General features: G+C 39.4%; 1 protein-coding gene across 4 annotated transcripts in view; it reads left to right on the forward strand.

Moving 5' to 3' along the window:
* The window catches only part of LOC132825337 (ubinuclein-1-like), an 82,506-nt gene that overhangs the window by 5,490 nt on the left and 62,604 nt on the right, over positions 1 to 14,412 (forward strand). For 3 of the 4 annotated variants that reach the window (XM_060840486.1, XM_060840484.1, XM_060840485.1), the window contains exons 2-3: positions 9,501 to 9,593; positions 13,170 to 13,265. In XM_060840486.1, the coding sequence (XP_060696469.1) occupies positions 9,501 to 9,593; positions 13,170 to 13,265 (189 nt within the window). Of the gene's footprint in view, positions 1 to 9,500; positions 9,594 to 13,155; positions 13,266 to 14,412 lie in introns of those variants that run through there. The other variant, XM_060840487.1, reaches the window with a different exon arrangement.

The raw sequence follows: 14,412 nt of genomic DNA on the forward strand, positions 1-14,412 counted from the left end.
GCTTGGAGGAAGAGCGCCTCATTTTTTGCCTCGGAACACTTCAAACCCAGCACATCAATGTGGACTTCACCATTTTCTTCATTTCCTCTTCCCCCCCACCTTACCCCAGTTCCAACCTGCCAGCTCAGCACCATCCTCATGACCTATCCTACCTGCCAATCTTCCTTCCCAACTATCCGCTCCACCCTCGTCTCTGACCTATCACCTTCATCCCCACCTCCATCCACCTATTGTAGTCATGGCTTCCTTCTCCCCAGTCCCAACCCCCTCCCTTTTATCTCTCCACCCTGGATACTATTGATAAGACCATGTTCAGCAGGTTTAATCCATCTTCCGTCAAGTTTAGAGTGGTGCTGGAAAAGCACAGCAAGTCAGGCAGCATCCGAGGAGCAGGAAAATCAATGTTTCGGGCAAAAGTCTCTTTTCCAGCACCACTCTAAACTTGACCGAAAATGGATTAAGCCTGTTCATCTTGGTCTTATCAATATTATCTGAGCTAGCTTGGAATTAAGTACTACACATTCAGATGAATTGCTACTGTTGCCATAACTTCCTGTTAATCTGACCTTGCAATATATGTATTGTAGTGTCAGATCCAAATACAGATGTCACATCCACAGTGCAGTTTGATGCATTTTCCTTAGAACTAATATGAAAGATTCTCTACATGTTAACTTCCCTGCTGCAGATAAGTAACTACATCTTGTTAAAGTACACATTTCATTTCTGGTATTTAATTTTCAAGTACTTAAATTGGGTATAATTGAACTGCTGATTGTCTGCAGTGCCAAATTTGTTTTGTGGACAAAATCTTGGTACATTTTAGATTTTCTCTCTCGTATGCAGAATGTCTAAGTTTAGGCATTTGATGCTGTATCTGTTGGTCTTTGATCTAATTTTGCTGGAGATTAGTGTTAAATGTAGAAATAGACATTTGAAATATTCAAAAGCTGCCATAAATAATTCTGGAGAAGAAATTTTGTGCCCCTCTGAGCATGGTTCTCTTTCATATATTTTACTAGAGAAGAAGATGGGCGGCACGGTGGCACAGTGGTTAGCACTGCTGCCTCACAGCGCCAGGGACCTGGGTTCAATTCCCGCCTCAGGCGACTGACTGTGTGGAGTTTGCACGTTCTCCCCGTGTCTGCGTGGGTTTCCACCGGGTTCTCCGGTTTCCTCCCACAGTCCAAAGATGTGCGGGTCAGGTGAATTGGCCATGCTAAATTCCCCGCAGCCTTAGGCAAGGGGTATATGTAGGGGTATGGGTGGGTTGCGCTTCGGCGGGTCGGTGTGGACTTGTTGGGCCGAAGGGCCTGTTTCCACACTGTAAGTAATCTAATCTAAAAATAAATCAGAATGGAATCAGTTTAGTGGAATAAAAGTTCAATTTTTAATAATTTGAAACATTCAAATTTGAAACGTTGAGTTCAGTAATTTGTTTCTTTCTGTTTAATGTCAAATGCTGCCTCAGCATGCTGTGCTGTGGGGAGATTGGCAATGTTTGATTTTTTTTCCCCCTCGATAAGTTTGTTTAGCTTCATTTTTAGCAGATTTACCAAGTAGAAATTTACAAATTGTGCTAGTCCAAGAATTCTGTGAGCATGAGAACCAAAATAAGCAGAAGAAAATGTAGCAAAAAGTGATAGTTTTTTTTTTCTTTTGTCTCTTGTTGTGAAGAAACATTGCAAACAATGAGGGAAGTGAAATAAACATCTTGTTAAAAGCTGGGGTTAGTTTTGCTCCACAAAGCAGTTTTAATCACTGTGTTCTCAAATTTGTGAATGGAACTGTTCTTTGGGAGAGCATGGTAGAATGCTCTCTCTTTCACAATAGTGATCAGACATGTTCAGTCTTTTGTTTTCCATTTATTAGGTTGTTTGAAATGCATTGGTGAAGCTTGAGCAATGTGAATAAAGTCAGCTAAGTAATATAACTTTTGAAGAGAACTTGCGCTAATGTTATGACTTGAATTGTAAGAGATAAATCTCCATCCTCTTTCTCAGCACCCCTTCCCCCTCTCTCCCTCTCACCTCTTATCCCCTCCCCCTTCCTTTCTTTCCTCCCCACTCCTTCCACAGGACATCCTTTTTGATCTTTTTGCTATTGTTTGTAAAGGATTATGGTTGTTTAGTACATTTTATTTTCACTATTATTATCACATTACTGATGCTGGTTGCACACAGACCCAAAATACATTCACTTGACTGAATTAGTAATTAGTATTTCAAATCTGTACAGTTAAAACCATTTTACAGCAAGATATATAAAGCCCCTAGTGGTGTTACAGAGGAGCGGTATGTTTTGCTCAAGTGAAACATGGAATATTCTGTTGTACATTTGTTAAACTTGTTACATTTGTGCAGAGGAAACATTGGTTAATTTTTACAAGAGATTATTTGTAATAGAGCACTTCTTCAAAATATAAGATAAGATGTTTACTCTCTAGGATTATCTTGCTAAGCCAGTATTGTGCTTAGAATTGAATTAATGCCTAGGTTTACATTCAGATTTCCTGTAAGGCAGTTATGCTTCAGTGTGCAAATGCTTCAAAGCTTTTTCATACAAATTATGTTGAAAGTCCTATGTGGACATTTGTTTCCCACAAAGTCAGACAAAACTGATGGAATCACACTGATTGTATTCTTCTAACAATTTTAACAATCTTGATGTTTGGAGCTTTAACTAGAAGTTGAAGGATGCATGCTATAAATACAGCTTTCACAGTTTGGAAGAAGGGGTTATAAAAATTAATGACCTGTGGATCTATTCTAAGACTACTTGATTGATAGTCAAAACAAAATTAAATAATCCCTATATAGTAGCAGACAATCTAAATGAACCCTGAGCAGCAGCAATAAATGTGGTGTAGTGTGTTGCTCTTTAGTCCTTTGATGTTTAGAGCATGTATATTAGCATGACTGAGAAATAAAAATCTTCCCAGTGTACTACTTCAACTGAAATTGGCATTACTAAAGGAGTGCAAAGTGTTTATTCATCTAATTTGCCAGTGAAGATCTCATCTTTGCCTTGCAAACCTCCCAGGTTTGTCCAATACTCTCCCATGTTCCATGCTTTATAACCTCATCTTATCAAAACTTCTATATTTATGCCAGATATATTAAATCATTTTCATTTATCATTCCCTTGCCAATTCATATTTGCCAACATATGCTGACAACTTATGTCAACTCAAAATTTGAATTTCTCCTCCCTTGGATGTTATATACTTATGAGGCCATGCCATCCCCTCTTGTTTTAAATTCCAATCTCCTTCAAATTATCATTGATAGCTATATTTTGGTTACCTTGATTTCATGTTCTGGAAATCTCTTCTAATTCCTCTTTTTTAAAGTCAATGTTTTGACCAGTCCTCTCTCTGGCTTGGTATCCATCTTTTATGTAAAAAATGGTTACTAAAATGTCTTGTGACATTTTCTATTTTGCAGGTAGTATGTAAAAGCTATGGTTGTTGGATGGTCATTAGATTAGATTACTTACAGTGTGGAAACAGGCCCTTCGGCCCAACAAGTCCACACCGACCCGCCGAAGCGCAACCCACCCATACCCCTACATTTACCCCTTACCTAACACTACGGGCAATTTAGCATGGCCAATTCGCCTGACCCGCACATCTTTGGACTGTGGGAGGAAACCGGAGCACCGGGAGGAAACCCACGCAGACACGGGGAGAACGTGCAAACTCCACACAGTCAGTCGCCTGAGTTGGGAATTGAACCCAGGTCTCAGGCGCTGTGAGACAGCAGTGCTAACCACTGTGCCACCGTGCCACTCATCTGAACCATCACCTTAACATTAGGTGGCCTCTTATGGAGAGATGATCTGAGATGAATGAAGGGGTTTGTCTTGATGTTTGCTGTTTGTCTTCTCTCATTGAAGTAACCTTCACAGGCTGCAGAAACAAAGTCACAAAAAGTTGCAGAATATAACCGGTGTGCTTTCATGTATTCTGGTTGAAATTTATTGGGTGTCTGTTATGAGTTATACCAACTGGAAAGTTATGAGTATGTTGACAACTTGTGTTAAATAGATAAGTGGGATTTAAAAATCACCATATTCCTATTGGACCATATGCTGCTCCTTCATTAAAGACTGGTGTTGTTTTAACCTGATGTCACCATGCCTCAGGCAAGGCAAGAGCTTGAAAAGGTGTCCTTCATGGTAACCTTAGGTGGTGTAGGAATTGAACCCACAATGTTGGTGCCACTCTGCATCTCAAAACCAGCCATTAGCCAATGTAGCAGAGGTACTAATTGAACAAAATTGGATCCTGAGGGAACTTGACTATGTGCATGTGGGAATGATGTTTTCTTTTGTGGAAGAATTGAGAACTAGGGGGTCATAATTTAAAAATAAGGTGGTCCTATTTAGGACAGAGTTGAGGAATTTTTTTTGTGTGGGTTGAGTATCTTTGGATTCCTTCACAAACCGGTGGATACAGAACTGTTTTAAGGTCAAAATAGAGAATCTTTTATTTCCTTGGCAATCAAAAATCTATCACAGGTCTGTAGGAATGCTGGGGTGATGTTAAATCAAATCTGTGATCTGAACCTGCTCTACCATTCCAAGTGCTGAGTGACCTACTCTTGTTCCTTTTTTGTATGATCTCAACTGTTAGCAGTAGCACAGTTGACTGTAATACATCGTTTAAAAACCACTTTGCACTTGCTTTTCACTCCGAGGTATGTATCAAGTCATAAAAATGAAATGAAGAATGACAGCTCTAATGAAGAGTCACTAGACTTGAAATACTAATCCTGCTTTCTTCCCACGCATGCTACCAGACCTGCTGAGTTTCTCTAGCAATTTCTGTTTTGTTATACATAAAGTCCGTTGCTTTTGCAGCAAACTGATGAACTGGTCTTCTGACTTTAATATTAAAGCCTTAAAAGCATTTTGGAAGAAATCCTGGTTTGGGTGGTTTCTTTGGTCAGTAATGAACTGGCAAATGTACATTGTAAATATATCTGGCTGTTAGCATTTGAGATGCCATCCTGGACTAAAGAAGCATTGTTTCATGTTGTTATAGTACATTCCCAGCTTGTGTGTGTTTATAGCAATTTATGAAGAACAAAATGTTTCCTCTTTCAGCTTCTAAACATGACACAAGTAGAGTGTATTTTTGAATACAGTGTTTTTTTTTTAAAAAAAATTTTTATTCAAATGTCATTGGCCAATGTTTCTCAATGATGAGAATAAATAGAATATTTTCTTGTGCTGCCAGGCAGAAAACAGTTATTTTCTGTAATGTTTTTATTCATTCATGTAGGCATCACTGGCTAGGCCAGCATTTGTTAGCATTCTAAAATTGCCCAGACAGCTATAAAGAGTCAACAACATAGCTGGTTGTAGGCAAGACCAGGAAAGGACAGCAGATTTCTTTCCCAAAAAGATATCAGTGAATCAGGTGGGGTGTTGCGATAAAATGGTTACATCAGACCAGCTCTTTAGTCCCAATTTTATTGAATTCAAATGTCACCAATTACCATGGTGAGATTTGAATCCCTGTCCCCAGAGCATTGGCCTGGGTTTCTGAATTCTTGTCCAGTGACATTAGCACTATACCACAGCCTCCCGTAGTGCAGGTGGCTATAACTGGTTTCTCTAATTTTGGAAGGAAGCTGTTGAATGCAATGAAAATCCTTTTGTGCAGTCAGTCAATAACCTTTTTAATCTAGTATTGCCTGACTACATTTGGTACACTAAGTCCATTTTCTTTAACAGGGCTGTTCAGTTGTATGCTTTAAAATAATTTGTAAATTGATAAACTTTACAGGCTGTGCTTCTGCTGCTGTTGGGAAATACTATCCTTAGCATGAAAGTAAGAGCACTGCTGACTGATAGAAAATCCTTGTATGTCTGATCATCTTTATTTTGTATACTCCTCTGCAGAATTGTTTGATAGGGTTGAAGTTAGGGTCTTGGAGCCTGTGATTCTTGATGATTAAGTATCTATTGGATATCAGTTGCAAGTCATCTAGACTGTCTTGATTTTCTCTGGAAACATTGTGTTCAACTAAGTTGTTTTAGTGCCAGGCTTCTAAGTAAAATATGTAAATTGGGAGTGAAAACATGAGCATTAAGCTAAATAGATTAACTTCTGTGCTCCTTCCATTGCCCATAGAAGCTTACTGTAGAGTAATTGGTCAACTGAAATGATAAATTTTCCTTTTCCTGGTGTGACATGAACAATAGCAAGAATGGTGGAAAATCTGGCATAAATGGAGCAAGTCATACTTTGTGTTGATCCAAATTCTTTTTTTTCCCCCTGAAGTAGGAAGTGGTAATTTCAGTAACTCTCAATTGCATGTCAACTGTATCATTTCCATACATTTGCATCTTAGCCTGACCCCTCTTATTCATACATTACTGTACTTTCAATTCTCCTCTTTTAGATGGTGAAAATTCCTCACGTAAATCAGAGCATACTTGTCCCTGCATGCTCCAGGACAATCATTCACCTCAGCCCTTCATCCACGCAAGTTGATGTTAGCAAACCAGTAGCTTCACCACATCTTCGTGCCTGCTCTCAGGTCAACTCAGACACCACTTCAAACTCTTCAGAACTCTACTTTGGAGGTTGAGGACATCTGTAACTTAGACAAGGTCACTGAGTTAATGTCATTCATGCGTACCATTCATTGAAACCTGACGCATCTTGTTTTCTTAGTGCTCCCTCCCTTTACCACTTATTTGAAGGATGCTAGCCTCTGCAAGCTCCACATTGCATCCTTGGAGCATTCTTGCTGATTTCAGCACTCAATTATGGACTGTCAGCTTCTTTGTGGTTTGCATTGCTTTCTGGACACGGTCTGTAGTGCTTAGTTTCAGACTAGAGGGGCTGAATGGTCTACTCTTGTTCCTGTATTCCTATATTCTAGTTTCCAGCTGCTGTGACTTGTATTACTTTATAGTGCAGGTGGAGAGATTAGCAGTTTGTGATAGTAGGGAGTATTGAGCAAGCAATCTCAGTGAGACAGGGAGTGAAAAGTCATTGTTTGCACCATGCTGTGCCAAGGCAAGTAGCATTTGCGTCACGTGTCAGACAGTGATCATCTCAAACAAGTGAGCATTTAACTATCACTTTGAATGTTCGATGGTCTTGTATCCGATGATATGGGGCTGCCCAATTTACCAACATCTGTGTTAAGAATACTTTGTACTTAGGAACGTAATCCATACAGGGGTATAATTTTAAAGATCTATTTTATGAACATTTCCTGAACTTACAATTTGTTATTTTATATTGACTTGCATTGTATTCTGACTTGCATATGAACTCCAGAACTCCAACCCAGCTGCAAACCAGGGATTACCTGTACAATGATACACTCAGCATATCTCTTGAGAGCACTGATAGTGAGATGTGACATAACTTTGGAACTCCTTCGCAAAGTCAGCCATGGGGATGAAGTCCTTATGTATATTTAAGGCTGAGATAAAGTTTGATGATTATGGAAATTAAATGTTATGAAGAAAAGGCAAGAATGTGGACATGAGGAATTGTTGATTCAACCATGATCCAGTTGAATGGCACAGTTTGCTGTGAATGGCCTAATCCTGTTGCTCTTGTTTTATCTTGTAGCACAAACAGTAGGTTGCTATGGAGACTGTCCGTGGGATGGGCCAAGTTTTCCTGCAGTGAGTCAAAGTGAGGATTTTAGTACGATAGAATGAATAGAAGAGTAGTTGGTGGTGATGCATGAACAGGACAGGAACTGAGATGTCCCTATTGAGCCCAAAGAAAGCCATGGAAGGTAGGAAGGATTTATTATTGGTGAGGTGGTTGAAAGCAGTATGTACATCCAATATAAAGAGCTATTATCGATCAGCCTTGTTGAGATGCAAGTGCTGTCCCTGAGAGTGAAAGTTAGTGAAGAGAAGGTTTTGGCACTTAGCCTTGCAGACACGGTAGATCATTGATCATGATCACCTTCTTGCACTAATATGCATTTCTTATCACCTGGGACATCAGCACTGACCCGGGCTGCAGATAGTGTCCTGGCTAGCTTGGTCCAGTGGCGTGGTCTCCTCCTTGAGTTCAGCTGGAAACAATACGCCCAATACACTAAAACCTCCAGGTACCTGTTCGCAAAGAGGGAGCAAGTTTTTCTTTCCTCCAGGGCATATTCTGAATGTTGAGGCTCAAGCCACAGTCATGTTCCTGGTTTGCAGCATCTGAAGTGGCAGAAAGTTAGACTTTAATGATGATAGCTGAGGCATGAAAGTGGAAAAGTACCAAGTGTTTCTACCTCTCCAGCACTATTCCCTCAGGAACCTGCCCAAGCCTAGTTGGATAATTAATGAGGTGAAGAATGGAAGATTTTGAGAGAAAGGTTGCTTCAAGCTGTTGTGGGCGATGTATCTCTCTTGACAAAATACTTTCATTCTAAAGAGGACATTTTGCCCATTGTTTCATTTTCTGTGTGATAGGAAAGACCAATATAATTTTCCATCAGCTTGGGTGCAATCTACTACCATTTGGGTAGCATTCTGGGTAGGTGGGTATTGTGGTTAGCAATCTGATTATCCCAGTTTAAAATCTTTTCATGCTCCATATTGTTTTGAAATTTAAAACACCGCAGTGCGTGGACTAGGACATATACACGGTTCCAGCACCACTGTTATCTAAACTCTGGTTTCCAGCATCTGCAGTCCTCACTTTTGCCATGTACAGAGTGCACTAATGCATAAAGTGCTTCAGTCTTTAGAGGGAGTTTATGCAGTCAGCTGGTATGAATAGCATGATTATGTTGTTGAACTTCACTGTTATTGGCTGGTGAGTCCTACAATGACCAACGACCACATGCAACTCTTAATGTTGGTTCTAAGCCAGTATTGGGCATCCTCTTCCGTGGTTAGTAAGGTGAAGGCTGTGGAAGTCTGAGAGGAGCAGAAATCGCAAAGCTCTTCCCAATTATTCTTTTTGCTTTCATAGAATCGTACGGTACAAAAGAGATTCTTTGGCCCATCACTGCCAAAAAATACAACTAACTGCACTAGTCCCATTCTCTCATTAGGCCCTTGACCTTGAATGTCCTGATATTGCAAGTTTTCATCCAAGTACTACTAAAAGTTGAGTTTTCCTACCCCCACAAATCTCCCAGGCAGTTAAATCTGAGATGGGCGATGTCTCAGGACTAATGAAAATGCTAATAATCTGGAATCTCAGGTTCTGGAAGTACAGATTTTAATCCCAGTGTGTAGATGATGAAATTTGAATTCAGTAATAAGCTAACCCAATAGTGGCTACATACCCTCTGTTGATTGTTGCAAACCATGTGGTTCACTTGTGCCTTTTTGGGAAGGAAACTAGCTATTCTTGCCTGGTCTGGCAATGTGTGACTCCAGGCCAAAAGCAAATGTGGTTGACTCTTAACTGCTTTCTGCAATTTGGGATGGACAATACATGCTGGATTAGCCAGAAATACTCACATTCTGTGTTTTATATATTATATGATGCTAATTTTTTTTTGATTTAGAAAGATGCAAGTAAACATTTTGATGCTCCTTTTACTGATGACAAAAGAGAAGAAGAAATTGAGGCTTTGGCAAAAAAGTTTGAAGAGAAATACGTGAGTCCTGTATAGTTTTTCTTCATTAAGGAAGCTTACAGCTTTAATACCTACATCCTCTATTAAGTCTGATCTATTTGATAAAGTTGTTTTGCTGTCCTACTATTTTGTAAGCTAACTTCTATCCAGGCTATTTCAGTTGAATTTTGATTGCTCTAAGCTTTTAGAAACAAAACTATTTAAAAAGCAACAAGGATTAATTCAGCAATGCTGCATAAGTAAACCTGTTGCAAAGTGTTTAGTATTGGCCATGTTGCTAACTGAAAATGTAATTCCGAGTCTGTTTGCTCCAACAGATCAAAAGTGAACATTCATCAGATTATAAGTTACTTTATAGGTATCTTCCCTTCATGTAACATATTTGAAACATGTAGATTGGTGAATTTCATGGTTGGAGATCATGACTGAGATGGATTAATAGGACACGATTTGAATGAATATTTATGGTTCATTAGAAATGGATTATTTTTGAAACTGTTGTGAAACCTTCATGACCACACAGTGAACATGTTCGTATTTCCTGTCAACAGCCTATTTACCTGCCTTCCCTCCTACCTGCAATATAATTGATACAATTCAGCTTGTAAGTTTGCTTGCTGAGCTGGCAAGGTTGTTTTCAGACGTTTCGTCACCATGCTAGGTAACATCATCAGTGAGCCTCGGGTGAAGCACTAGTGTTCTGTCCCACTTTGTTTGTGTCTTGGTCTTTTAAGGTGGATGATGTCATATCTTTTTCTCAAAGATTGGTAAATGGGGTCCAAATCGATGTTTCTTGATGGAGCTCCAATTCGAATGCCAGGCCTCTAGGAATTCTCTGTTTAACCTGATGGATGTATTGTCCCAGTCAAAGTGGTGTCCTCCTTCGAGTGTATTAAAGGATATTAGTGATAGTGGGTCAGGTCCTTTGATGGCTAGTTTGTGTTCATCTATCCTGGTGACTTGTTTTCTGCCTGTCTGTCCGATGTAGTGTTTGTTACAGTCCTGGCATGGTATTTTGTAAATGATGTTCGTTTTGCTGATTGTTGGTACACTTTCCATTTTAGGGTCATCGGTAGCTGTTTCAGTGTGTTAATAGTTTTGTGGGCTACCATGATGCCAAAGAGTCAGAGTAGTCTGGTAATCACCTTCGAGATGTCTGATGTATGGACAGTGTGGCTAGAGTTTGTGTGTTGTGTCTACTTGCTTGGGTTTGTTGTTTAAGAATCGGCAGACTGTTTATCGGGTAATTGTTCTTGAATACGCCGTATAGGTATTTTTCTTCTGCTTGTAGTTCCTAGGGGCTGCTGTGTGTTGTGGCCCATTTAAATGATGTCCTGATGCAGCTCCATTTGCAGGTGTTGGGATGATTGCCTCTGTAGCTAAGTGTCTGGTCTGTATGTGTTGCTTTCCTGCAGACGCTGGTCTGCAGTTCTGCATTAACTGTTTGTTCCACTGTGACATCTAGGAAGAGGAATCTGTTGGCATTCTCGTTTGTGAAATTTATGCCAATAAGGATGTTGTTGATGGTGTTGTAGGTTTCCTTTAATTTGTTACGTTTTGTGATGACAATGGTGACATCAAAGACATCTCTATGATGACTACCAGACTACTCCAACCCTTTGGTATCATGGTAGCCCACAAACCTACCAAAACACTGAAACAGCTACTGATGAACCAAAAGGAGCCTCTTCCAACAACCAGCAAAGCGAACATCATTTACAAAATACCATGCAAGGACTGTAACAAACATCCCATTAGACAGATGGGCAGAAAACTAGCCACCAGGATACACAAACACCAACTAGCCACAGAAAGACATGACCCACTATCACTAGTATCCTTAAATACAGTCCAAGGAGGGCACCACTTCGACTGGGACAACGCATCCATCTTAGGACAGGCTAAACCGACACACTCCTGGGAATTCCTAGAGGCCTGGCATTCAAACTGGAATTCCATCAAGAAACGCATCAATGTGGACCCCATTTACCAACCTCTGAGATAAAGAACCGGAAATGATATCACCCACCTTAACAGACCTAAAGCACAAATAGAAATTGGAGCAGAACATCAGTGCTTCATGGGAGACTCACTGATGATGTTACCTAGTATGGTGATGAATGTCTGAGAACAAACCTACCAGCTCAACGCGCAAACTTACAACCTGAACCTCAATCTGAGCTGCAAATTTTCTCAAAAATCGATAATATTATTTAATCATTAACACATTGACCTTTTGAGGATTTCTGTTAAAGCAATAATAAAGCAAATGTTTCTTGCAAATTACAATGTATTCATATTTCGATCTGCTCTACTCTAAATTCAAGTAACACATGACTGCACTAAAAGTGCAGGTACTCTTATGGAACATGCACCAGCTGTCCATTGTGTTAATCTCCCAGAGTGTTCAGTGCTTATAGTCATAATTATTTGAAATATAAATTTGTGCCAGTTGCCTTTAGTTGGCAAGCACTGCAAGTGTCACTGTAGTGCTATTGGTGACAGAAAAACACCACATCTTTTTTAATTATCCAAGCAAAAGATGTAAGCAAGTCTCACATCATTACTTACTATTAAAGAAGCAATGTTTGAGATTACAGTACAACTTTCAAATAAATGCTACATGACCAGGGTTGAATTTTAATTGGAGCAGAAATCAGTTTAGACAAGTGTTGCTGGAGGTAGTTCTGTTTCCAGATTCAAGTGTCACCTTGCAGGACTTTCTGACTGACTGATGTTTATTGAATTATGTTTCTGATGGCTTTCATATCTTCAAATTCTTTGCTTGGAGAATATTATGTAATAGAAAAAGGAGTCAGAGACTGAAGTGAATGTTCCTTCCATGACCATGGCCATATTGTATAAGATAAAGTGGCAGTTTGTCTATTACAACAGGAATTGTTTGAGCTATAGAATCCCTACAATGTAGAAACAGGCCATTTGGCCCATCGTGTCCACAGTGACCCTCCAAAGAGCATCCTATTCAGACCCACTCCACGGCCTGTGCCTGTATTCCTGCATTTCCCATGGCCAATGTGCCTGGTCTGCACATCCCTAGACACCTATGGGCAATTTGGCATGGCTAGTCCACCGAACTTGCACATCTGTGGGATGATGGGAAGAAAGCGGAGGACCAAAGGATACCCACACGGACATTGGAAGAATGAGCAAACTCCACACAGATTGTTGTCCAAGGGTGGAATTGAACGCAGGTCCCAGGCACCGAGAGACTGCAGGGCGAGCCACTGTGTCGCTCCAATCTTAACCTAACATTCAACAGATGAGTTAAAGCAGGCACCAACACTCAAACATAAATCTCCTGTTGGAAGTCTGTCCATAATTTTAAGCCAGAGTCTCTGGTCTTCACAATGAGACAATAGCATGATTCAAACTCTGGACTTTGACTCCACTCTTAATGCTACAATTATGCCAAATACTCACTTCATCTCATGAATGAAGAGATTAAAGTTGTTGCAGCAGAGAATCATTGGGGAAAAGATGACCTACTTTAGCTGCATGGAACTGGAATAGGAGACTGATTGAATAAGTAGCACCAGTACAATTAACGTTTGTTCATGTATAGCTTTTACGTTTTAGGGCCCAAAGAAGCGAAGGAAGGATCGTATCCAAGATCTGATCGACATGGGTTATGGATATGATGAAACCGATCCATTTATAGATAACTCTGAAGCTGTAAGTAAATTGAATTAACAAGCACTGTCTATAAGCAACAGTGATAACTCTTCAAAGTTATTTCATTTGCTGTGAAGTGTTTCAAGATGTTCTAAGGAATTGAGAAACACTATTCCTCCTTCCTTTGATTTCCTTGGGCAACAAATGCAATTTCAGCCCTTGTCTATTCTTCAATAAAGAACAACTCTGTACATGTCATCCTTTTTTTTTTGCTCTGTTAAAACATTAATAATGTGTACCAGACTCTGGTTCTTGTTCAGAATCTGCATGATATTGTGATGTTGTCATAGGAATTTTGTGTGTAACATTAGAATGAAATATGTTGAGCAACAATGAGTTTGGGGAATGTTTCCGTCTGTGTCATCAGGTTTCTGTATCTATATCAGACATTTGAACATTCTTGCTGTAAAACTAATTGGGCTTTTTCAGTGTATGATATATGTTGAGTGACATGAGAGGGAAAATAATTTCTGCTGATTATATGGTCTCAGACTTTTTCTGTAGTTTGTTGAATCCAGTTGAATTGAAGTTGCACATGTGGAAGAAAATGAAGATTAAAATATATATTTATTTTGTTGAATGGAATGCCACTATAAATTTTTCCAAATAAAAACTTGGATGTTTGACTTATTTTGGAGAGGAATAACTGTTTATCCTTGACTCACACCTTGCAGAGAAAGCTTAGATGTGGTATTCTTTGTGAGTATAATCTCCACTTCAAAAATACCTGATTAAAGTGAGCAGTTGTTTATGAGCCAAAACTAACAACAATTCACAATTTTTATTCACGTCATTCTTGGTGTTCTCAAATAATAGCTTAAGTACTTAATTTATTTTGGACAAGAATAGCTATTTAATCCTAGTTCACAGCTCATTAAAGTACCCTAGATAGCAGAGAAGACATTTCGGGCAAGTTTCACTCACCTGCAATTCAAGATTTCTTATCCTTACACGCTGCATCTAGATTTTCTTCTTGTTCTTTCCAATTAATTTCACTGATTGTGTTCAAATAGAAAAACGTCTGAGGTAATAAATTGAGGAATGAATGATATATTGTCACATATATCGAGGGAGATACAATGAAAAGTGTTCTGTCGCCACAATCAGGTGTCATTTTGAGGTATAAAAGAATAAAAAGAAAGTACTT

This window comes from Hemiscyllium ocellatum, chromosome 20, assembly GCF_020745735.1.
Source record: "Hemiscyllium ocellatum isolate sHemOce1 chromosome 20, sHemOce1.pat.X.cur, whole genome shotgun sequence".
Classification (NCBI taxonomy): Eukaryota; Metazoa; Chordata; class Chondrichthyes; order Orectolobiformes; family Hemiscylliidae; genus Hemiscyllium; species Hemiscyllium ocellatum.